This window comes from Loxodonta africana, chromosome 9, assembly GCF_030014295.1.
Source record: "Loxodonta africana isolate mLoxAfr1 chromosome 9, mLoxAfr1.hap2, whole genome shotgun sequence".
NCBI classification, from domain to species: domain Eukaryota; kingdom Metazoa; phylum Chordata; class Mammalia; order Proboscidea; family Elephantidae; genus Loxodonta; species Loxodonta africana.
Genome location: NC_087350.1, coordinates 37,940,866 through 37,966,404, shown reverse-complemented (window position 1 = coordinate 37,966,404; position 25,539 = coordinate 37,940,866). Strand labels below are relative to the sequence as shown.

The following is a 25,539-nucleotide window of genomic DNA, read 5'->3' as shown; positions in this document are numbered from 1 at the left end:
TTGGTTTGTAACTGCCATGAATGCTCTGCAAAGTTGTTTAAACTAGTCCATCCAAGGAGTCTCTGGGTAGTGCAGAGTTAACCGTTATTTGCTCTGCTGCTCATTGAAAAATTGGTGGTTAGAGGCCACTCAGAGGCACTTCACAAGAAAGACCTGGCAATCTACTTCCAAAAATCAGCCGTTAAAAACGCTGTGAAGTACAGTTCTGCTCTGACACACATGGAGTCACCATGAGTCAGCATCAGCTCGATGACAGCTGATTAGACCACCCAGACGCTCCCTGGTTTGCAGCTGCAGCATCACATGGCATTCTTCCTCTGTCTCTCTGCCTCTGTATATCTTCTCCTCCTCTTTTATAAAGACACCAGTCCTATAGGACCAGGACCCAACCTGCTCCAGTATGACCATGTCACCCTAATTAATAACATCTTCAAAGACCCTATTTCCAAAAAGAATCACACTCACAGGTACAGGAGGTAAGATTTCAACGAATCTTTTTGGGAGATAAAATTCAATTCATAACACAGACACACCATCTTTTTGAGTTACTATTATGAGATTAAGGAGCCCTGTCAGTGCAATGGTTAAGCACTTAGTTACTAACTGAGAGGTCGGCACTTTGAACCCACCTGTGGCTCCAGGTTAGAAAAGACCTGGCAATCTGCTCCTGAAAAGATCACAGCATAGGAAACCCTATGGGGCAGTTCTACCCTGTCCTGTAGGGAGCTGTGAGTTGGAATTGACTCAAGGCCCACCACCACCACCGCCACGTTCTGAAATTTGAGACAGCTGTCATTCGGACAATGCCTAAGTCAAACGTGGGTTTATCATGAGGAGAAACGGTCTCTTGATACTGAACATTTGAAGTTATTTTATGTGGACTAAGAAATTAAATAACAGTAATAAAACTCCTTAAGTGAATTTTTCTTAGTAGGTGGTACAGTGGTTAAGCACCTGGCTGTAAGCCAAATGGTGGTAGTTTGAACCCAGCAGCCACTCTACAGGAGAAAGTTGTGACAGTCTGTTCCCATAAACTTTGCAGCCTTGGAAGCTCTGTGGGAGAGCACTACTCTGTCCTCTAGGGTCACTAGGGGTAGGAGTTGACTTAAGGCTAGTGGGTTTCAGAGGAAAATTTACAAGATTCGCATAGAGACAGCCTCAATCTCATAACCTCCTCTTCTTTCATAGTATTAAATTCTCTCTTCTGCTGTAAGTTTTTTGCTTTATGCCTTTTAGGCAGGGTTTCCTCCAGGGGTGGTGAATATTGTGCCCGGTTATGGGCCCACCGCAGGAGCAGCCATTTCATCCCACATGGACATTGACAAAGTGGCGTTCACAGGATCAACAGAGGTGAGATCATTTACTCAGGCTGGCAATAATGAATGCCAGCCTCTCCAGCGGTCAGAAGCATGCTTTGCGTAACAATTTTTGAGCCGACCCTTCCTTAAAAAGAAAGTCCCCTCTAGTGATTTGTTCCTGATTCTCACCTTCACGTATGTTTATAGAACATAAGCAGCTGTGGTTTGGAGGAGATCAAATATCTGTCACGAACTCAGGAGAACTAGGGTAAATGGTTCTTAGCGTGTTTATTATCTTCTCTGCCAGTTAGGCCTTGGTGTATGATTAGTAAGGTTTACGGTAGAAAATATAAATTAGGCCACAGTGATTTGTATGAATGAACGTAATTTTATTATTGTGTAGGTTCTGAAAATTAAATAGCAGAGCCTGACCCTCAGCTCCTTATTTGGGGGCTCTCACTTCCCTGGACATCCTGAAAGGGAGCCAGAAGCCCAGCTGCCCTGGATGTTCCTTTGGGCCCAGCCTCACTTCTCTGCCTTCTTTCTGGCTCCAGCTTGATCATCCAGAACTTGAAAGAACCCAGCCATGGGCACTGCGAGGAAAGACAGGAGGAACAAAGAGAGAACAGTTTCTTTCTCTGTTTGGGGAATGAGTTCCTATCTATTGAGATGATTTTCTGTCCTAAGAAAAGGAATGGGGTGAAAGCACAGTGTTATCAAGCAGAAACATTCTTGAGCCATTCTATTAGAGCATGTGGCACTGCTAAATATTCAGTGCAAGAAATAACGCATGCTTCTTTTTGTATGGAGGATGAGGGGTGAGAGTACCCCCATCTCATACAGCTGCTAACACAAATCAGAAGGCACACAGCGCTGGTAGGGGGTTCACAGGATGGAATGATAATGTCTAATTGGGTGCTAAAAATTTCTCTGGGTTTCAAAAAATGATTCAGACGACATCTCTCCAGTGCAAATCTATGTTTAATCTACTTTTCTTAATCGACTTCTAGGGGTTTGATCTATTTACATGAAACCTTTAGAAAAGATGAAAGCATTAGTAGATTAATTAATACTTTTTTTTTTTTTAATGCACAATATAATTATAATGCACAATAGCAGGAACCCTGGTGATGTAATGGTTAAGTGCTCAGCTACTAACTGAAAGGTCGGTGGTTCGAACCCACCAGCTGCTCTGCGGGAGAAAGAGGTGGTTGTCTAATTCCCTAAAGATTGCAGCTCGGAAACTCTATGAGGCAGTTCTACTCTGTCCTATAGGGTCGCTATGGGTCGAAATCAACTTGACGGCAATTTTTTAAAATTTTTTTATTGTGCTTTAAGCGACAGTTTACATATCAAGTCAGGCTCTCCTACAAAAATTTATAAACACCATTCTATATACTCCTAGTTGCTCTCCCTCTAATAAGACAGCACACTCCTTCCCTCCACTCTCTATATTCTGTCCATCCGGCCAGCTTCTGACCCTCTCTGCATCTCATCTCCCCTCCAGACAGGAGATGCCAACTTAGTCTCATGTGTCTACATGATCCAAGAAGCTCATTCTTCACCAGTATCATTTTTTATCCCATAGTCCAGCCCAATCCCTGTCCGAAGAGTTAGCTTTAGGAATGGTTCCTGTCTTGGGCTAACAGAAGGTCTGGGGACCATGACTTCCGGGGTCATTCTAGTCTCAGTCAGACCGTTGAGTCTGGTCTTTTTATGAGAATTTGTGGTCTGCATCCCACTGCTCTCCTGCTCCCTCGGGGTTCTTTGTTGTGTCCCCTTTCAGGAAAGTCATTAGTTATAGCCAGGTACCATCTAGTTCTTCTGGTCTCAGGCTGATGTAGTCTCTGCTTTATGTGGCCCTTTCTGTCTCTTGGGCTCATAATTACCCTGCGTCTTTGGTGTTCTTCATTCTCATTTGCCCCAGGTGGGTTGAGACCAATTGATGCGTCTTAGATGGCCACCTGCTAGTGTTTAAGACCCCAGGCGCCAATCTCCAAAGTGGTATGCAGAATGTTTTCTTAATAGATTTTATTATGCCAATTGACTTAGATGTCCCCTGAAACCATGGTCCCCAAACCCCCACCCCTGCTATGCTGGCCTTTGAAGCATTCAGTTTATTCAGGAGACTTCTTTGCTTTTGGTTCAGTCCAGTTGCTCTGACCTCTCCTGTATTGTGTATTGCTTTTCCCTTCACCTAAAACAGTTCTTATCTGCTATCTAATTAGTGAAAACCCTGCACCCTCCCCCTTCCATCCCCCATCTCGTAACCATCAAAGGATAGTCTCTTCTCTGTTTAAACTATTTCTCAAATTCTTATAATAGTGGTCTTATAAAACATTTGTACTTTTGCAGCACAGTAATTTCACTCTGCATAATGCCTTCCAGATACCTCCATATTATGAAATGTTTCACAGATTCATCATTGTTCTTTATTGATGCATAATATTCCATTGCGTGAATACACCATAATTTATTTATCCATTAATCCATTGATGGGCACCTTGGTTGCTTCCATCTTTTTGCTATTGTAAACAGTGCTACAGTGAATATGCGTGTGCATATTATCCGTTTGTGTAAAGGCTCTTATTTCTCTAGGATATGTTCCAAGGAGTGGGATTGCTGGATTGTACGGTAGTTCTATTTCAAGTTTTTTAAGGAAGTGCCAAGTCGATTTCCAAAGTGGTTGTACCATTTTACATTCCCACCAGCAGTGTATAAGTGTTCCAGTCTCTCCACAACCTCTCCAACATTTGTTATTTTGTGTTTTTTGGATGGATGCCAGCCTCATTAGAGTAAGATGGAATCTCACTGAGATGAAATCTCAAGAAAACTACTGAGACTAACAGAAGAGCACAGCAGGATATCAGGATACAAGATAAACACACAAAAATCAGTTGGATTCCTCTACACCAAAAAAAAGAACATCGAGGAGGAAATCACCAAGTCAATACCGTTTACAGTAGCCCCAAGAAGATAAAATACTTAGGAATAAATCTTACCAGAGATGTAAAAGACCTATACACAGAAAACTACAAGACACTGCTGCAGGAAACCAAAAGAGACCTACATAAGTAGAAAAACATACATTGCTCATGGAGAGAAGACTTAACATTGTAAAAATGTCCATTTTACCAAAGGCAATCTATAGATACAATGCAATTCTGATCCAAATTCCAACGACATTTTTTCATGCGATGGTGAAACAAATCACCAACTTCATATGGAAGGGAAAGAGGCCCCAGATAAGTAAAGCATTAGTGAAAAAGAACAAAGTGGGAGGCCTCGCTGTACCTGATTTTAGAACATATTATACCACCACAGTAGTCAAAACAGCCTGGTACTGGTACAACAACAGATACATAGACAAATGGAACAGAATTGAGAATCCAGATATAAATCCATCCACATATGAGCAGCTGATATTTGACAAAGACCCCAAGTCTGTTAAATGGGGAAAAGACAGTGTTTTTAACAAATGGTGCTGGCATAACTGGATGTCCATCTGCAAAAAAAATGAAACAAGACGTATACCTCACACCATGCACAAAAATGAACTCAAAATGGATCAAAGACCTAAATACAAAATCTAAAACAATAAAGGTCATGGAATTAAAAATAGGGACAATGCTAGGAGCTCTAATACACGGCATAAACAGTATACAAAACATTACTAACAATGCAGAAGAGAAAGTAGATAATTGGGAGTTCCTAAAAATCAAACATCTATGCTCATCCAAAGACTTCACCAAAAGAATAAAAAGATTACCTATAGACTGGGAAAAAGTTTAGCTATGACATTTCAGATCAGCATCTAATCTCTAAAATCTACATGATACTATAAAAACTCAACTACAAAAAGACAAATAATCCAATTAAAAAATGGGCAAAGGAAATGAACAGGCACTTCACTAAAGAAGCCATTCAGGTGGCTAACAGGTACATGAGGAAATGGTCACAATCATTAGCCATTAGAGAAATGCAAATCAAAACTACAATGAGTTTTTTTTTTTTCTTAAATACACAGTAGCAGGTAGTTAAATAACCACATAAAATTTAAACACATTCAGTAGGCCTGTACTAATCTTTTGTTTAGTCTGGATGGAAACTTTTTATGAAGATCTGATATAGAGTTAGGAGTTTCTATGTTAATGGGTTCCTATGTTCTTAAGCAAGTCTAATCTGAAAAACATTTTGCTGCATTACCTGAATGAAAACAAAAAATGCCACCCTCTTCATTTCGGTTGTTACACAACAAGTTTATGCAGCTGAAATCCCCATCTTTAGCCTTTGAGAAATCCTAATACTTGTTCTGTTGTATAGTAAAAACAACCCAAAGAATAAAAGAGTCAAAATGAATCATCTTAAAAAAAAGTAAAGATCATTTTAGTGGATTGAGGTTTCAACAAAAATAATGAAGGATAATTCATTATAAAACAGGCCAAGTTTTAGAGATGAAAAAACAAAAACACTACAGAAAATAACCTTGAATGTAGGAGATCCACAAAGGAAGAAAAACAAAAAATTTTAGAAACAATGTCTTTCTCTGAAGAGAGGCAACTAGCATTAAAGAAAAATCTAGAACAGTAGATTCCAGCCAACTGAGATAGCAGCACAGAGTACAGATTCAATTTCTTTCTTCTAGCTATACTGTTCAAAGATATAGCATGAGAGAGAGAAGTGTGTCAGCCACCACAGAAGGGAGCCCACAGTGGTAGATCCTATTGAGGAAAGGTAGGTGGTGGTAGGACATTGTCACTGCTACCAAGGAGGTAACAATCTGTTGGGAAACTTTTGTATATGCAAATGACACGAACTGAGACAGACTCTGAAGTAGTCCTTACAAAGGTGCCAGATCTTGAAAATTTCCATTTTGAATGGTTTTCCCAAATGAAATTTAACTGTGGCACACATTTCCTATAAATTTCAAACACTAAATGAACCTGTCTTCATGAAAGCAGATTAAACCCCTCTTTGTCTCGCTCCATTTCAGGTTGGCAAAATGATCAAAGAAGCTGCCGGGAAAAGCAATCTGAAGAGGGTGACCCTGGAGCTGGGTGGAAAGAGCCCCTGCATTGTGTTTGCTGATGCTGACTGTAGGTATCAGCCGCTGGGCTAACTTTTCACCTGGCGTCTTTGGTGATATCTGATAGTGCTGTACAGTGCGCTTGAATTTTACAAAGCAGTTTGCTCTGAACATCAAAGTGTAAGGCATGAATCAGAGTCCAAAATTACTCTTGAAAAATCTCATACATTGTCCTAAAGTTATAGCCTAAAGGCAGGTCTAACATATACACCCTTACTCCCTGGTTTGGAAGAGATTACTAATTTCCTCAGCGGAACCCCAAAGTAGATGGTTTGCATTTAGGGGTTGTATTAGTTTCCTAGAGCTACCTTATCAAAGAATTGTATACTGGTGGGTTAAAACCATAGAGACATGTTCTGTGACAGCGCTAGAGGATAGAAGTCTGAAATCAAGGGGCACAGGGCCATGGCCGCTCCCAAAGCCTCTGGGAGAAGATCCTTCCCTGCCTCTTCCAGCTTCTGCTGGCCCCACGTGTCCACTGGCTTATGGCAGCACAACTCCATTCTCTGTCACTGCGGTCACACAGCCATCTTTTCCCTGTGTCTGTGTCTCTGCGTCCTTTCTCCTCTTCTTGTAAGGGCACCAGTCATTATGGGTCAAGGTCCATCGTAATGACCTCATCTTCTGCTTTACTACATCTGCAAAGACCCTGTTTCCAAATAAGGTCACATTCACAGGTACCAGGGATTAGGATGTCCACATATCTTTTGAGGGGACAAAATTTAACCCACAATAGGGGCCACGATGTTTGTTTGGTCTTTAATTCTGTGCTGTTACTTATTAGCACGCATTAAGCACAATGGGATAGACGCCCATCCTCAGACATATTGAACTGGGACCAAATGTGGAGACAGCCGCTGCACATTTGTCATCTCCCTTCACTCTGGGCCAGACACTCATTAGATGAAACGGCCAGAAGAAGACGGCTCGTACTATTTAAATAATTTCCCCCTTTTTTTTTTCTAGCAAGCATAATTGAATTTACATGTGTTAAATCTACAGCTATAATGGCGCTCCACTATGCAATAATATCCTAGGTTCATTCTGATTATAGTACCAAGTGGACCCCCAAAATTCTCTCCTAAATCGGAGTCAATAGCAGTCAATAGACTATCAAACATTCATCCAATCGTTTCTGTAACGCCTGCATTATCAGCATGAGGCTGTAAATACAATGGTTCACGGAATTGCCAGTGTTGCTGCTGTGGCCTTAACTGAATATTTCTTTTCTCTTAGAAAATATTACCTTATTATGTTTTCTACAAACATAGCAAGATTCCTGATTTTACCACTTTTCTGTAAGATGCATCTGCTACAACTTAAGCAGGTGTGACTAGTTCACAAAATAACTAAAACCATAATACCCAGCTGCTACTAAATCTTCAGTATTTAAAGAATTAAATGCAATGATTTTTTTTTTTTTTTCCTTCTTTAGGATCTAATGAAGCAATCTAAATCTTTCTTTTAAGGAATATTTTTCACCATCTCAAAAACTGGATAAGAAGAGTTTATAGGCATAAACAAAATAATATGGCATTCTTTAATAGTAGGTTTTGAAAACATCTTTCCTAGATAAAGTTGTAAGGTGGGGGAGAGACTATTAGATTTTTTTTTTTCATATATATATATCACTTGTTATATTGATTAGTGTATTTAAGAATGCTCTAAATTATTTAATGTAATTAAACCTTTCAGATTTTCTTTGTTACCTAATTAAAACCTGAGGCTGGAAACAAACATATACATAAAAATATACAATCTTTAGAAAATATCTCTTCTTTAACATGATGTCTTCTTTGCAGTGGACAGTGCAGTTGAATTTGCACATCAGGGAGTATTCTTCCACCAGGGCCAAATGTGTGTAGCTGCATCCAGACTTTTTGTGGAAGAATCAATTTACGATGAGTTTGTTCGAAGAAGTATTGAGAGGACTAAGAAGTATGTTTTTGGAAATCCTCTGACCCCAGGAGTAAATCAAGGCCCTCAGGTGGGTATAAAATAGGAGGAATTCCATTTATCAGGAGACAAGAATAAAGTACAGGCAGCCCCAGGGTTATCAACATCCGACTTACGGACAATTAGCCAAAAAAACCCAAACCCGTTGCCAACAAGTTGATTCTGACTCACAGTGGCCCTTTAGGACAGAGTAGAACTGCCCCATAGGGTTTCCAAGGAGCAGCTGGTGGATTCAAACTGCCGACCTTTTGGTTGGCAGCCATAGCTCTCAACTCCTGTGCCACCAGGTCTCCCAGGGCAACTCTTACTTTCTTTTTAATGTTATGTAAATTTGCCTTCACTTCGAAAGGATTGAACCAGCCCCTACTCACAACAAATTCCTCATCGCACTCACCTTCACTAGTTGCATGTGTAGCTTTTCAATCATTGAAATGGCTTAGAGCCTTTTCCTGCGCTAAAGTAAGGCTGGATAAGACCCTAATGCACCTGTTACCAACTTACAAATGTGACTTAAAGGCACAGTTAGGAACAGGTCTCATTGATAACCCGGGGTCTGCCTGTATCCTCTTTTCCTTCTTTCTTTGGCCTATTTTTTTACTGAGTAAGATTACTTCATGTCTCCACATCTTTTTAGGTAAAAATTCTGTACCGATCTGGTAATTAAAAACAATGCATCTATCATGCAACAGTAAAGGAAGCATCTGGCTTTTCCGTTGCCCAGTTTCATGCCTAGGAACAATTTGAGGCATGCTGGGAATTAAAGGTGTGAGGAAAAATAAAAGAATGCTCTAAATGGCTTGTTTTCCTCAATCTTCACCCCTCCTGATCCCTGTACACAGTTGTCTAACCACTGGAAGGTGGGGGCACCGGTAGTTCCGTGGGAGGACTCTCGCCTTCCGTGCTGGGGGTCCCCTGGATTCCTGCTAATGCGCCTCCTGAGCGGCCACCACCCGTCTGTCGATGGACACTCGCGTGTTAGTCTCTAAATCCTCTCCAAAGTCTTCAGTTATTCTGGCCTTCTTATGGTATGATGGGTATCCTAAAGGATCTCAGTTCCTGGGTTTGAGGCAAACTTCTCATTTTACTTGTTAAAAAAAAAAAAGCTAACCAAACCCAGTGTCTTCGAGTTGATTCTGACTCATAGCAACCCTCTAAGACGGAGTAGAACTGCCTCATAAAGTTTCCAAGGAGCGCCTCGTGGATTTGAACTGCCGATCCTTTGGTTCGCAGCTGTAGCACATAACCATTACACCACCAGGGTTTCCTTGTACTTGTTAAAGCCCAGTTATTCCTTAGGGCTTCCGGGTTTTTTTTATGTTTATTAGTATCTGTAAGGGTGTTTCCTTCTTACCCAACTATCACTTTTCCTTCTTTCTCACACAGCTCTCTGTTCTATGTCTGTTATTCAAGCTCCTGGACCTTTGGTCTGAATTCTCTCCTGCCCTTTGGAGTCCTGCTCTAGAGCAGTGGTTCTTAATGTAGGGTAATTTGGGCCTCCAGGGAATGTTAAGCAATGTCAATAGATTGAAAGAGAAATATATATAAGGAGAGGGGAGGGGAGAGAAGGGCAGAGGAGGGAAAGCAACATCTAAATTATTGCTTACCCAACATTCAGTGGTATTATAATACATTCCTCTTATAGAGCACCTGCACAATTCAACCAGAAGCTCAAAAGTTGAACTAGAATACCTCATTACTCCTAAGAGAATAGAGTTAAATTACACTTTAAAAAAAAATTCCAATCCATAGGATTCTTAAGTACATAATCCAGTGATCTAACTGCTTAATAGAAGATTTTAATATATAAATTAATTGATTTTTATCATGGGTTGGACTGAATAGGTAGGTATGTTAGGATTTTGAGAACTAAGGACTGTGAAAAGCCCCCAGGGCTTCTTTAGCCTTGAAAATACTCGTCCCTTGTTAGGAGAAAGAGCTTCTGGAAAAGAGGCTCCCCCTTCACTGAGCTTTAGCCCGTTGCTTCACCCACTGGTGGAGGAGCAAACTGGGGCTTTTTAAATATATTCAAAATCTTCCTCATTGTAACAAAACATTGCAGAGAAAATAATCACCGATGATATTTGTTTGGGAAAGAAAAATTTAAAGAAGTTTGTTTTATTTTTCTTTTGAAGTTTGCAATCTTAAAGTATTTGGGAATTAGAATAATGCAAATATATGTATATTTGTATGTGTGCGTATATGACATATATACACATATACACATACATGTATGTTTGTGCATGTATATGTATGTCGCCAGGTATCTACTCTGGTCACATGCAGAGAAAAGTTATGACTTAGGGAACACACATTGAACAAAAACCCAAAGTCATGATTTGGTGGACGCAGTGAGATTAATGTCTTAGAATAGACCAGGGAAGCCTCACGGGGAGGTACGTGGATTCTTGACTGTTTTCTGACAAACCAGAATATCTTAACTGGCCTGAGAGCACCTAACACCAACCTCTTATTCTGAGTGTATGAAGAATTGCACAATAGATTAAATATAACTTCTCATTAAACTAAAACCATTTGTCCTGGAGTCAGTCCCGACTCAGGGTGACCCCACGTGTGTCAGAGTAGAACAGCATGCTCCACAGGGTTTTCAGTGGCTGATTTTTCAGAAGTAGCCAAGTATGGTGCCCAGTTATAGAAAATGTTTTCTGGTTTCAAGCAGCACTTAATACAGTTTGAATATGGGAGCTGGGAGCTAGGCGTGTGCATTTAGGAATAACTTTATGGAACCTTTCTCTGGGCCTTGGAAAATGGGGGAAGTGTGCAGAAGACAATGAAGATGGTGAAAATCACCTGTTTAAGTCGCGAGACGGAGTAAACTGGCAAGAGTCCCCCACCTTTACCTCTTGGATCTCCTGATTTTTTTTTTTTTTTTATCTTTAATCCTTAACACCATCACACCTGAGACAAAAAGCCAGCTTTCACCAGGGAATTGGAGTCAGGGAGTCACACAATCTTTCAATCTCCCAAAGTAAGAATTGGGACAATGGTGGTCATTGTTGTTGTTTTTAGGTGCCCTAGAGCCAGTAAGGAAACCCTGGTGGCATAGTGGTTAAGTGCTATGGCTCATAACCAAAAGGTCAGCAGTTCGAATGTGCCAGCTGCTCCTTGGAAACTCTATGGGGCAGTTCTACTCTGTCCTATAGGGTTGCTATGAGCCGGAATCGACTCGACAGCAATGTGTTTGGTTTTTGGTTTAGAGTCAATAACAGGAACCCTGGTGGCGCAGTGGCTAAGAGCTACAACTGCTAACCGAAAGGTTGACAGTTCAGATCCACCAATAGCTCCTTGGAAACCCTATAGGGTAATTCCATTCTGTCCTATAGGGTACCTATGACTCAGAATTGACTGGAAAGCAATGGGGTTTAGAGTCAATTCTGACTCATACTGACCCTATAGAACAGGTTGAAACTACCCCGTAGGATTTTCAAGGCTGAAATCTTTACTGGAGCACCTCACCAGGTCTTCTGCAGAGCCACTGGAGTGTTCGACCTTTCAGTTAGCAGCCAAGTGTTTTATCCATTGTACCACCAGGGCTCCTTTGAGGCAATGGGTGGCCCCCAATTCCAGTGCATGGGGAGAGAGGTATATGTTCCTAGCTTTCCCAGCTGAAAATCTGGACCCATTTTTTCCTCATAAAAACATTGTTTAACAAACCATTTCAGTGCTGTAACACTTGCCATACATTTAGATTTAAAGCATTAAGATGGTGACAATCAGGTCAGGCCAGAAACTGGAAACATATCTCCTGACAGTTCCAGAGGGACCTGAACCAAAGGAGGATGGGCAGGTTGTGGTCAGAACTTGCCATCGAAGGGCATGGACCAGGCCAGAGGTCAGGGTTCAGGGACAGAACCTGAATTCAGTCCTGTAGTTTTGGCTTTTATTGACAAATAGTTGTCTGATGAGATCTGAAGTTGTATATCTTGATTAATTCTTAAAATCCAAAAGGATTTGATTTCCAAATGCTGTATCTGATTAAACCCAGTACTGATGTTCCAGTTTTCTTCTTTCACTCCTTTTATTTAAGTTAGGACTACAGTGTCCAGGGAAATGTATTGGAATATTAACAGGCATTTATTCTAGAGTAAATAAGTGACAGCTGTGTGAAAAGTTTTATCCACTTGCTTTTCTTACATAAAAAAAAAAAACAAAACACTGTAAACAAATGCTAACTACAAATATCTTTCAGGTTCCTTTCCAGAAAAATCATGAGAATAAAATACATTCAAAGAATGAATCACAACCTCTGTCAGCTGTTTTTATTCCACATTTGACATAATAACAATAGTCTAGCATTTTTGAACCCTACATTAACGGACCAGACAATGTGTTATCCTCACAAGTTGCTAATCTCTCTCCTCTCCCCCTTTTCTGGTGATTTTTTTCAAATAGATTGACAAGGAGCAATATGATAAAATACTTGACCTCATTGAGAGTGGGAAGAAAGAAGGAGCCAAACTGGAATGTGGAGGAGGCCCGTGGGGGAATAAAGGCTATTTTATCCAGCCCACAGTTTTCTCTAATGTTACAGATGAGATGCGTATTGCCAAAGAGGAGGTAAATGGTTTCTTCCTTTTCTGTTCCCTTGTTGTGGTGTTTTGTCTACATGTGTGTATACAAAGTGTCCCTTTGAAATTCTCAGCTCTTTGAATATCTTTTCAGGAAATGTTACTCTTCATTTCTGTTATTGATAAAGGTTTAAGGTATTTGGGATCAAGACTAAATATAGTAAAGATTCCATTTAGCTGGCCAAGAATTTCCAGCCAAAGATGGATCAGGATGGGTAACACTTTCTAGGTGTTTTTTTCACAGCGTTAAGGTAATGAAAAGACAATTCCATCTTCATGTGGCTTTTTCTTTTGAGATAACATATTTGAAAATAATTTAAAAGGATAAAGGGATGTACAGTTACAGTTTTTTAACTTTGTATGATAATTGTAGGTTCACAGGCTTTGAGTAATATAGAAAGGTCTCCTGTAATCTCCGCCACACTGTTCTCCTTTACAGCCCCAGCCAATGGCCAGCTGGTGTCTTTAAACACCTGCAATAGATAGCTCACTATTTCTTGAGAATGTTCCATGTTGGGACAGTATTGGTTACTAGAAAGTTTTGCCTCTGGCTGTCTAGACTTCCACCTCTTATATTCTTCCTGCTGTTCCCATATTTACCTTCTGCGCTTTTTCCTCATACTAGCCATTCATATATTCGAAAAGAACATTCATCCTCTTTATCACTCCCCACCTTCCATGTACTCTTGGCCCCATATTTTTTAGCTCTTATACTTTCTAATTTTCCTAGGCAAATACATTGTAGTTTAATATTGGGTGATCACAAACTATTTAACATCAGAAAAAAAAAAAAAAGATCCAGAGATATGATAAACAACTAGGAAAAGACAGCTTGCATTTAGAAGTTATAAATAATCTACCCCATGGGCACTAGGGGGTTTTAATAAATGCATAGATTGATTTACTGGCTTTGGGCCATGAAGGTGATAAAATAAGAAGGCACTGACAACTCGGACACATTGAATTATAACCCTTTCATTCGTTAAACTTGTGTTTAGCATCTCTGATACGGTAGAAGACCTGGGAGGGTTATCTTCCTTGCCCAGACATTGACATCATATGAGGGAAAAAGTGCAGAATCAGGTTTGTGAACAGGAAAAAGAAAAGTAAAAGCAAATGCATATGGATAATCAAGCGTACTTTGTTTCTCAATGTGAATTCAGTCCTGTAGTTTTGGCTTTTATTGACAAATAGTTGTCTGAGGAGATCTGAAGTTGTATATCTTGATTAATTTTAGAAAAAAAACTAAGGGAAAAATCTTCGATGAAGGAAACATTCGTTGTATTCTTACAATGTACATAGTAGGACAGTTTGCTTGCTACTTCATAGTAGCCTGGTACCATGCGATGTGTTCGATTTAAATTTTGTAAGCTGTTATGCTACTTATTGCAGTAGCTGCTGTATATCTGGTTCTCAGGTTGTAATATAAAGATTAGATTTACAACTTTTGGATTTTTACTTGACTCCATTGACTGACAGCCCTTACTGCTATGACTCTTCAATCAATGCTGAAAACCAAAAAAAAAAATTTCTCTTTTCTGGTTTTTGCCTTCCCTCATTCGTATTTCCCAGAAGACCCTGTTCAGTCAGTAACACTCAGAAAGCCCTCTTGGTTTTAAATTTTAATAATTGGTTTAGAGAAATTTAATATAGGAATTTAATTTTTAAAGGAAAATCCAGTTCTTTTTCTCCCACTTGGGCCTGAGTTGGGCTGCGCTAATTAATTCAAGATCTGGTGAAAGTGAAAGAGTGGTAGAAGCTGGAATAAGCCAAGTGTGATTTCTGTTTTCTGTTCCGTGATTACAGTCGTTGCCAATGAACTCATGCTTTGATTAGTACAGGGTGACTGGGGATTTAAGCCCTTGTAGTAAGGAGCCATTCCTTTGGTATATGAGAGTTGCACAAGATTTGAGTACAGAGTAGCATCAGAACAAAAATTCATGTTGTCTCACTAACTTGGTTTCCCCCAACACTCTGGTTTCTCTGGCACCTAGCTAATTATGGAAAGATCTAAGTCCAATAGACTGTATCAATCCATCACTGGTACACTGATATTTAAAACACAGCATTATTAATCATTGCCTATGTAATTGTTTATCCAGTAGAACAATCATTGCTTTCTCTGGATTACTGTTTGTGTAGTAATTTGGAAGATGAGGAAAACTTGGGAGAGAATTAAAAATGTTCCTAAACAGGAAAGAATTTCTGAAGCTAATGGTTTAATGTACCACCGTAAGTTCTTGGAAGCCTTAATTCCAACATCCAGAAAATGAATATTGCCATTTTTGTTTATACCCACCCTGTTCCAAAGAGGATGTAACACATGACTTACTAGCAATCTGGCAGTTACCTACTTTGATTGTTACGCACAAACTTGAAATAAGTAGGAAACTCTTGATCATTTTAGGACAGTTTGCAGTGGAAATAAATCTACAATATAATTAAAAATATTTAGTCTTAACCTATTTGATTCATTTCCTGTGGTGTAGATATTTGGACCAGTCCAGCAAATCATGAAGTTTAAATCTTTAGATGATGTGATCAAGAGAGCAAACAACACTTTCTACGGTTTAGGGGCAGGAATCTTTACCAATGACATTGATAAAGCTCTGACAGTCTCCTGTGCGCTGCAGGCTGGAACAGTGTGGTAAGTGAACCCTAAGTAACACAGTCTTCTCTCTGGTAACCACATTAACAGGTTACCTTGAGCCTCTTCAGAGCTGGATTTTTCATTTGGAATCACGTAACCTGCTGGAAACTCAGTTGCTGCTTTAAAAAAAAAAAAGAAAGCAAGAAACCCCTCACATCCAGTGTCCTGAAATTGCTTGCCCAAAATATTTTATTGATGAGATTTTCCTAGCCAACGGAAGAAAATCAAAGGAGAATCAACATTTGTTAATATTGACTCTGTGCTAGGCACTGGACTTTGTATTTTTTACATTCATTAGCCCATTTTATCTTACAATTTACCATTATTGTGAGATAACATATAATCTCAACATGTTATCGCAAATTTATAGACAAAAAAAATGGAAGTTTATTGCAGTTAAGTAATTTATCAGGATCACACAGTAAATGGCAGAGCAGAGACTCAGAACTTTTTCAGACTCCAAAGCAGTGGTTCTCCACCCTACTTCCACATCAGAATCACTGAGGAGCTTTTAAAAATATTTTTTAAATAAAAGACCCAAGCCCAGCCTCGACCATAGAGATTGATACGATCCGTGTGTTGTATGCATTCCTTCTTTAGTCCCAAATCAGTTTACATTATTTTTAATGATTCTACTGGTTCCTGGTTCTTTCTACAATAAGATGGTTCTTTCAGGAAATTTTAAATAAAAACAAGCAAGTTATTAAATAATCAGCATGGCTAGTGATTCATATAGAGTTCTCCTCCATGAAAAAACCATTAATAAAATTCAGCATTGCTTTTATATGTATATATGTATGTATGTATGTTATTTCCACTTACTGAAGCCTTACCATGTACCAAGCACTGGGACAAACACATTTTATACACATCCTTGCTTAGGCTTTAAAACAACCCTACTGAGCATTATCTCCATTGTGCAGAGGAGGAAACATAGGCTCAGAGAGGCTAGGTGGCTTTCCCAAGATCACACAGCTACTAAGGGGCAGATGCAAGGTTTGCACCCAGAGGACTTCCCTTCTTTACCACAAGGAAGAAGGATCACAGAAGAGTCAGGGCTGATCATTTTGATCTTACAATTTGCTCTCACTGGATATTTCTCAGCTCTCTGTTTACCGGCACTGAAGTAGTTTCATTTTCATTGTAGAGCAAAAAGAGCAAACTCTTTTTTTGTTCTTATTTAACAAAGATAAGTATCTTTTTTTTTTTTTTTTGGAATAACACAATGTTGTATGACCATATGATAGAGTCAATTCTGACTCATAGCAACCATACGATAAAGTAGCTTATCATGACATCATTCTACTGAGCGTCTTGGGAATCCTGTCAGAAATATCTACACTATCAAAGCGGAGGGGCCCATAGTCCCATCCAGTTATGTCCTAGAATGTAATTACATTCTGGCATTGTCCCAGAATATGATAGCTCTTTGGGGTTTTCAAGGCAACTATTTAATTCCTGAGTGACTGAGATTTTACCCAGTAATTTCAAAAGTAAAGATCTTATTTTGCAGTATAAAGAACAATTAAACAAAGTTAGATAACATGCCTCTTTTTAAAAAATAGGGTTTATGTCTTTTTGGTGAAAGTTTACACAGCAAATTAGGTTCCCATTTAACAATGTCTGTGGTTATTGTTCGGCAACATTGGTTATGTTTTTCACAATGTGTCAGCATTCTCATTATTTCCATTCTGTTTGTTCTTTTTCCATTTATCTAGCTGCCCTCCCCCCTGTCCCTTCTCACCTTTTCTTTAGGGTTCATGTTGACCGTTTGGTCTTATATAGATGATTACCTGAAGAAGCATAGTATTCACAGGCAATATTGTTTATTTTATGAGCCAATCTGTTATTTGGCTGAAAGGTGACATCCAGGAATGGTTCCTCCAATTCCAAGTTTAAAGGGTGTCTCAGGGTGATAGTCTTGGGGCTTTTTCTAGTTTTTACCAGTCTGGTAAGTCTGGACTTTCTTAGGAATTTGAGTTTTGTTCTACATTTTCCTCCTATTCTGTCACTTTCTATTGTATCCCCAGTCAGAGTGGTCAGTAGTGGTAGCTGGGCACCATCTAGATCTTCTGGTCTTAGGACAGATGAGGCTGTGGTGCCTGCGGGCTATTAGTCCTGTAGATAGTTTCTTCTTTGAGTCTTTGGTTTCCTTCTTTTTTGTTCCGGATGAGTACAGACCAATAGTTGTAAACTGTCTTTTTCAAATGTACATTTATTTAAGTGACTATCTTCCTAATGGAAAGACATGGATAAGATGTACTTCAGGAGAGTAAATGCTTTAACTGAGAAAATGCTGGAATATTATCTTAGCACTAAAGTAATGACCAAACTCTTCTAAGCATAATACACTTGATCTGGAAGTCGCACCTCTTCTACCAGTGTGAAAGGAGGAAAAAGTATTAAAAGATAACATTTTGCTCCTTTAAAAATATTTTTCCTCTTTTCTACAATGAGAATCATGTTGTTAATTAGATGTTACTGTTCACAATGGCCACCAGGAAATTTAAAGAACAAGAAATTGTTCATGACCCTCATAACTGCATTCTAACTTCCCCCCTAGTTTTGATCTTCTATCATAACTTTTTTCTTTGATTCAAAATATTCAAGTGCTCATAATTATATGTACTCAAACAAACACCTTTAAACACTTTCTGAAGTATGTTAGGGTGTAAAGAAATTACTAATCAAATCCAATTCCTACCAAGGCCTCTGTTGAAGCAATTTATTGAAACAAATAATTAGAAAAATGAACTAAGTAATGTGACGTATGTTGCAATTGCAAAAGAAAATTCATTCTAGCCTGTTAAATACCCAAGCCTCAAGAGAATTATTAAGCTTTTTGAGTGTAGAGAGTAAAGAACACCTATCCAACAGCCTCAAGTCTCTAGCAAACTGTATTCTTTCTCTTATGACTTATTGACTATTCTTTCTTTTATAATCCTGACTACTGCTTCCCAGGGACGTGATTCACTACCAGAATGGCTATTCACACTTATAGGTGTACCAGCTTATTTGTTTCTAGAGAGTATATACACACATACTTCTACTTCTGCATTCTAATTTACAGTGATACTTTCTTATTGCACTGAATGTGGTATATTCAAATTAATGGAATTCTTAAGACGCTCTTTGAATTTCTTTAAAATTCCAAATTTAGGAGTTATTTCATAGGTTAAGTGTTTTTTATAATGGACCTCCTTTCTTTCAGGGTAAATTGCTATGGCGTGGGATCTGCCCAGTGCCCCTTTGGGGGATTCAAGATGTCTGGAAATGGCCGAGAAATGTAAGAATAGCTTTCTGTTAAGATAAGCACTTATCTTCATAAAAATGCATGCCACTCTTAGGGAATTAATCCAGAGTCATCTCCTTAAATAAAATTTGCCTTTATTCTATTTTGGAGATCCAGACCACCAAATAGTTTTATTAGATGCTGGTTTTAGCCAATGGATTCAGAAAGGTGATGGTAGAAGGGAAATATAAATTATTAAAAAAAAAAAAATTTTTTTTTTTTAATCTCCTACTTTTTGTAAGTGACCACATTAGGCACTTTACATGAGTAATTAAAAGATGTTTCTGCTTTTAGAACTGTTTGTTGTATATATGAATGTAAATCTATTTGGAAAATATTTCCAGAAAAGAGACTGAAACTATAAACTGACGATTATAAGAAGTGTGCAAATATAAGTGCATTCTAGTTATTAAGTAGAACTCTTGAATAAGTAAATTAAAAAAAAAATTCAAGTTGATTCCAACTCATAACCTCATATGACCCTATTAAAAAAAAAAACAAAGAAAACATTGTTCGAGTCAATTCTGACTCATAGCGTCCCTATAGGACAGAGTAGAACTGCCCCATAGAGTTTCCAAGGAGCGCCTGGTGGATTCGAACTGCCGACCTGACCTTTTGATTAGCAGCTGTAGTTCTTAACCACTATGCATGACCCTATAAAAAAAACCTAGCACAGAGTAAAACTGCCCAATAGGGTTTCCAAGGAGCCACTGGTGGATTTAAACTGCTGACCTTTTAGTTAACAGCTGAGCTCTTAGCCACTGTGCCCTCAGGGCTCCAAATAAGCAAATCAGGTTGCTTTGAGTCAGAATCGAACTCAAGGACACTGGATTTGTTTTTTTTTCAAAAAAAATTTCAGTGTAAGGCAAGTGATTCTTGTTTGTTGAAATATTATTGATGTTTATTCACAAATTTTTAATTATCTGAATGAATCATTTTTGGTACTAAAGTCTAAAGTAAAATTTTACTAAGGAAAGCAATATATTTTATAGGCATGACTAGACTGAAGATATATATATAAATGCATTTATAAGCTTTCAGTTGCTTTTGAAACCAGGATATATAGATATTTTTTAATGTGCACTGAAACCAAAAAACCAAATCCATTGCCGTTGAGTGCAGAAGGCAGGCCATATCCTTGGTTAATTTTGTTCACTGAATTTTGGCCGTTTTATTTATTTATTTATTTATATTTTTATAATTTTTATTGTGCTTTAACTGAGTTTACAAATCAAGTCTGTTTCTCACAAAAACTTGCTACACACTCTCAGTTACTCTCCCCCTAATGAGACAGCCCGCTCTCTCCCTCTTTTCATCCCCATTTCATCAGCTTCTAACCCCCTCCACCCTTTCATCTCCCCTCCAGGCAGGAGATGCCAACACAGTTTCAAGTGTCCACCTAATCCAAGAAGCTCACTCCTCACCAGCATCCCTCTCCAACTCATTGTCCAGTACAATCCATATCTGAAGAGTTGGCATTAGGAGTGGTTCTTGTCCTGGGCCAACAGAAGGTCTGGGGGCCATGACTACCAGGGCCCTTCTAGTCTTAGTCAGACCATTAAGTTTGGTCTTTTTATGAGAATTTGGGGTCTGCATCCCACTGTTGTCCTGCTCCCTCAGGGGTTCTCTGTTGTGTTCCCTGTCAGGGCAATCATCAGTTGTAGCTGGGCACCATCTAGTTCTCCTGGTTTCAGGATGATGTAGTATCTGGTTCATGTGGCCCTTTCTGTCTCTTGAACTCATAATTGCCTTGTGTCCTTGGTGTTCTTCATTCTCCTTTGATCCAGGTGTGTTGAGACCAATTGATGCATTTTAGATGGCTGCTTGCTAGTGTTTAAGACCCCAGACACCACTCTTCAAAGTAGAATGCAGAATGTTTTCTTAATAGATTTTATTATGCCAATTGACTTAGATGCCCCCTGAAACCATGGTCCCCAGACCCCTGCCCCTGCTACACTGGCCTTTGAAGCATTCAATTTATTCAGGAAACTGCTTTGCTTTTGGTTTAGTCCAGTTCTGCTGACCTCCCCTGTATTGTGTGCTGTCGGCCATTTTATTTTTTAAAGCTTTTCTTTTACTTACTGATACATTAAGAAGCCATGAAGAAAAAGACATATCATGTACAAACTGTAGAATCAAACATACTGAAGCTGCCTGTTTCTTAAATAGCAAACAAAAAGGTGGCTTTCTCAAGTTTCCAAAGGTCATGAATGCATTAATTAGCCATGTACTTCATTATTTATCTTAATATCAACAAAATTATCATGAAACAAGTATCTTTGTGAAGCCAGTGGAAAGGAGGAATGATAAGATGAACCAACCTCTTCTTTAATATACATTTATTAAGTACTTGCTATTATATATGGTCCTAGGAACTCTGGAAAGGAGCCCTAGTGGGTAGTGGTTAAATACTCAGCTGCTAACCGAAAGGTTGGCAGTTCAAACCCACCAGCTGTTACACAGGAGAAAGATATGGCAGTCTGCTTCTGTAAAAATTACAGCCTTGGAAACTTTATGGGGTGTTTCTGTGCTGTCCTATAGGGTCACTGCGAACTCGACGGCAATGGGTAGAAACCCTAGAAATATAATACCTATGAAACTGTGGTGGCAGGAGGAATATGTAAAAAGGATAGTACCAAAAAAACGTGCAGTAACTATGAAATATGTAGTAACTCATTGCTGTCTAGTCAATTTCGATTCATAGCAACTCTATAGGACATAGTAGAACTTCCCCACAGGGTTTCTAAGGCTATAATCTTTATGGAAGCAGGCTGCCACATGTTTCTCCCACAGAGTGGTTGATGGGTTTGAACTGCCGACCTTTCGGCTAGCAGCCAAACAGTTTAACCACTACACCACCAGGGCTCCTTGAAATATGTAGTAACAGACCAAAAATCCATACCTCATGGAAGCAGAAAAGCAATTAAACTGTAGTGCAAGTACTGAAGGACAGAAAACCTAGGCATTATCTGAGCATAACATTAAGTGTGACATCCCTCTGACCCTCAGTGTTCATTAGTCAGGCAAGGTCAGGGATTGTGGGTGGAGATGTGTAGTGGAGAAACAAGTAGAAGGCCTCTAGGCTCCTTTCTAGGTTTTAAGATTCTATGGTCCTAACCCAGTGAGAATTTAGTGGATAAAAACTAAATGGCAGTTAATAAAGAGAAGACCCCACAGAGGGGTTGGGACTTGATCTAGGACTTTAATAAGTAGGGAAGAGGGCATTCTTAGAAGGAACATTACTTATGGTATGTTGAGGGGACTAGTGGATTTGGTTGGTTGGTTGGATCTATGGATGTGGGAAGTATGATTTCAGAGTTAAATATGAAACAGATTAAGAAGTTAATTAGTTGGCATTTTATTAGTGGTACAGTGAAAAGCCATGGCTATCTTTAAAATGTTGGTGGGGAGGTGGAGAGTGGCAAATGATCAGGCCATAAAAAGTACATGATATTGTGGAGGTAATAAGCTTTGGAGTCTCACACAGCTGAATTTGACTCCTGGTTCCCCCACTTGCTTAACACACAACCCAGTTCAAGTTACCTAAAACTGGAGTCTCTGTTTCTCCACGTTCAAAATGGAGATGTTGACACTTCTCTTGAGATGACTGTGAGTTAAATGACATAATGCATGGAATTACAACAAAGTGGAGAGTCCTTCCTTATTTCCTTTTCTTTATAATGTTCGTTGTTGGAGAGTCCCTTGGCTGAACTAAGTACTTTGCACAAAAAGCTAGAACAAAGGTCAGATCTCTGTGAAGGGCTGTTTGTTGTTATCTAACGACTATCTTACAATTTTATCTGGGAGTACTAAAAGTAAAATAATCAAAAGGACTAAATAACTAAAGTAGGCCACATGTCAGTTGGGTTGAGTAAAATTTGGTCAAGCTTTAACTTTGAGGCACAAGGAAATCAAAAAGAAAGCCTGAAAACAGAATTCAGCCATCAGTAATTTCCTAAACATCTGGACTGTAGGTATTGATCATTCTCTTCTTTAAGATACAAAGGAAAATGTTATGCTGCAATTTTTTACTTCGGTAATTCCAGCTGAGAGTCCTGAAACCAAATTTGACAAACTTAATAAACACGTCATTTATTGCAAGATGTTCAAAGAGAATCACTGAAGCGCTAACCTCAACTGATCCCCAAGAGTTCAATTACAATTTGTCCTCAAAGGTAGAAAGGCAGAATAGATCAGCTGGGAGCAGAATCCTGAAACAGCCACAGAGGGTGATGTGCAGACCCCAAATGGGTTTGGTGGTGACACAGTGCCCAAAACTGGATTTTTTGTCTCTGGTCATGGTGCTGGCACTGGAACTAGTTCAAGGGCAGAGATTCCTCTTTTTGAGTGACTGACCTAATTTTCACTTAGATTAACGTAAGATACTTGAGACTCTGCTAGTATGCCATTTCAAGCTGAATTTATTCTCAGAACCTCACAAGATCCCTTTTTCCTGCTGCTCCTTTCAGAAAAGGAGAGTATAGAAGTTTTAAGAACAACTGGGCTTATAGAGAAAACTCAAATGAGTATTTTTTTCCTGATTGTATTTGCCAGGTCAATTCAGGGCACATTATTTCTGTGCCCACGTAATTAGTGCCAGGCTCAGTGCTGGGTACAGAATGTAACTTAATGCCAGGTTCCCAGTGTGGTCCCTGGTTGAGAAACAAGGGCATCACCTGGGAGTTTGTTAGCAATCCAGAGTCTCAGACTTCGCCCCAATCCTGCTGAATCCGAATCTTCATCTTAATAAGATCCCAGGTGATTTATGCACTGAAGATTCTAGAAACACTGATCTAGTAACCATTCACTTGTAAAAGAAAGAAAAATGCAAATGAGTGTTTTTGTATCATATCGTAGATATATATACATAGGAATACCAAGGAGCAGGACCAATTTCAACCCAAGTATGACAATAATCACACTTATTACTCTTTTGAGAGTTTCAAGTGTCCGTTAACTCAAAGTACAGTAAAAAACCTATTGGCAAAATTCATAAGTTAATTTAGCTATCTTGTTGAGATAAAATACTTACTAAATATTATACTTTAATGGGCTTCAGTCAACTGAGGCTAAGCCCCTTAATCACTTTAGAGAGCATGCTCATGGCAGCTTTTAGAAGGCATTTGCAGCAGTTCAATTGGCCAAGAAACTACTCAGTGTAGGAGGATTAGGTTACCCAGGAGAAAAGGTGTCTTCTGCATACCTGTCTGCATCACAAGGAGGGAGGGGTAAAAAGGATTAAGATCTTTTTCTTCTTTAAGCCTACATGTGCATGGGTTTGATTATTTTAGGAGTACATTTATATACAGTAATTTGATCCTCTCATCAAAACAATAAAGAGAATAATTTAGCCCAATCCTTTTTATCTCCTTCACAAAGGGAAAATTGAAGTCAGTTTCTGAAACTGGTAGGAGGTCCCCATAAAGATAATTGCTAACAAGGTGCCGGAGTTCAAATTAGTTGACTTGGATTAAACCCTGATCGCTCGGTTGGACTTAAAAGTTATATAAGCGAATGGCAGGGAATTGAAGAGGTTCTATGAAGAGGAAGGAAAATCTAAACACTGCAAAAAGCCCAAAGGTTCTGAATTTAAGCCAATCTATTAGCAAAATAATACTCATCATCATCGTAATATTTTTTAAAGCTAACAATAAAGGTCAGGGTTTTTTGTTTTTTTTTTTGGCCAAAAATAAAATATATTGTTAAAATGACAGCTAGAAAACATATTTTTGAAGCCATAAGAGGGCAGACTGGCACTCCTGAGCAGGAAAAGAGAAGCAAGGTCCATTTTCCACCATCTCACAACTTCTGTGCCCATCACACATGGTACCTATAAGCCGTACTTGAGCGTAGAGTTTTACTGTACTTCTCTTAGGTGATTATATATTACCACTTCTCCTCTTGTACTATATCTGTCTTATTTATTTGAACCTAAATAGAAATTAGAGAATTCTTGTTGGACTGAACCATCTTTCATGGCTAACTTCAGTGGTCAGCTCTTTCATAGTCAAGTAGAACAATGTAAGGAACGGGTGATTTCTGTGACAGTCAACTCAGTCCATGATTATTTAAAATGCAAGAATGTTCCTCACAGAAGGATTTCTGTAAGGCCAGATATCTTATGGTTGACTAGTCACTATTTCAAATGCCTCTGTGCTCAGCATATATTTTCTGTTGACTCTAGCCAGATAAGCAGGAACTAACTCGTACCAAATCACGGACTACAAAGTACATTTGTTTGCTGTGCTAAATTCTCTCTATGTCCCCCCGCCTCTCTCTAGGGGAGAATATGGCATATATGCATACACAGAAGTCAAGACAGTCACGATGAAAATTTCCCAGAAAAATTCATAAAGAAAACAAGAGCAGAGAGAAGAAATTTCAACTGCTAAGCATCTTCCTACAGTCGCTAATACAGTGGATTTTATGTCTAAAATTGTCCTTTCCTTGATTTGTTTTTAAATAAGTAAATCATGTTAGCATTAATACCACACATGGAAAACTTGACATTAGCTTCTTCTGAAAGAATCGTTTGCCTTGTGATATGGGACCCTAACTCCTGTCCTAGATAAGTAGGATGGATTTGTATAAAAGATCTCTCTAGCTCTGTAATCATCTGAATAGCTCTTTTCTTTGTAGCTACTTGTCCAGGATAATCACTTTCTAGAGGA

The 25,539-nt window shown here is 39.0% G+C and overlaps 1 protein-coding gene across 1 annotated transcript in view; it reads left to right on the top strand.

The window, feature by feature from the left end:
• Window positions 1–25,222, top strand: part of LOC100662556 (aldehyde dehydrogenase 1A1) — a 41,545-nt gene extending 16,323 nt beyond the window's left edge. The window contains exons 7-13 of the mRNA XM_010587509.3: window positions 1,237–1,350; window positions 6,292–6,394; window positions 8,187–8,371; window positions 12,751–12,915; window positions 15,416–15,573; window positions 18,788–18,862; window positions 25,150–25,222. Of these exons, the coding sequence (XP_010585811.2) occupies window positions 1,237–1,350; window positions 6,292–6,394; window positions 8,187–8,371; window positions 12,751–12,915; window positions 15,416–15,573; window positions 18,788–18,862; window positions 25,150–25,222 (873 nt within the window). The remainder of the gene's footprint in view (window positions 1–1,236; window positions 1,351–6,291; window positions 6,395–8,186; window positions 8,372–12,750; window positions 12,916–15,415; window positions 15,574–18,787; window positions 18,863–25,149) is intronic.
• The last annotated feature ends 317 nt before the right edge of the window (window positions 25,223–25,539 follow it).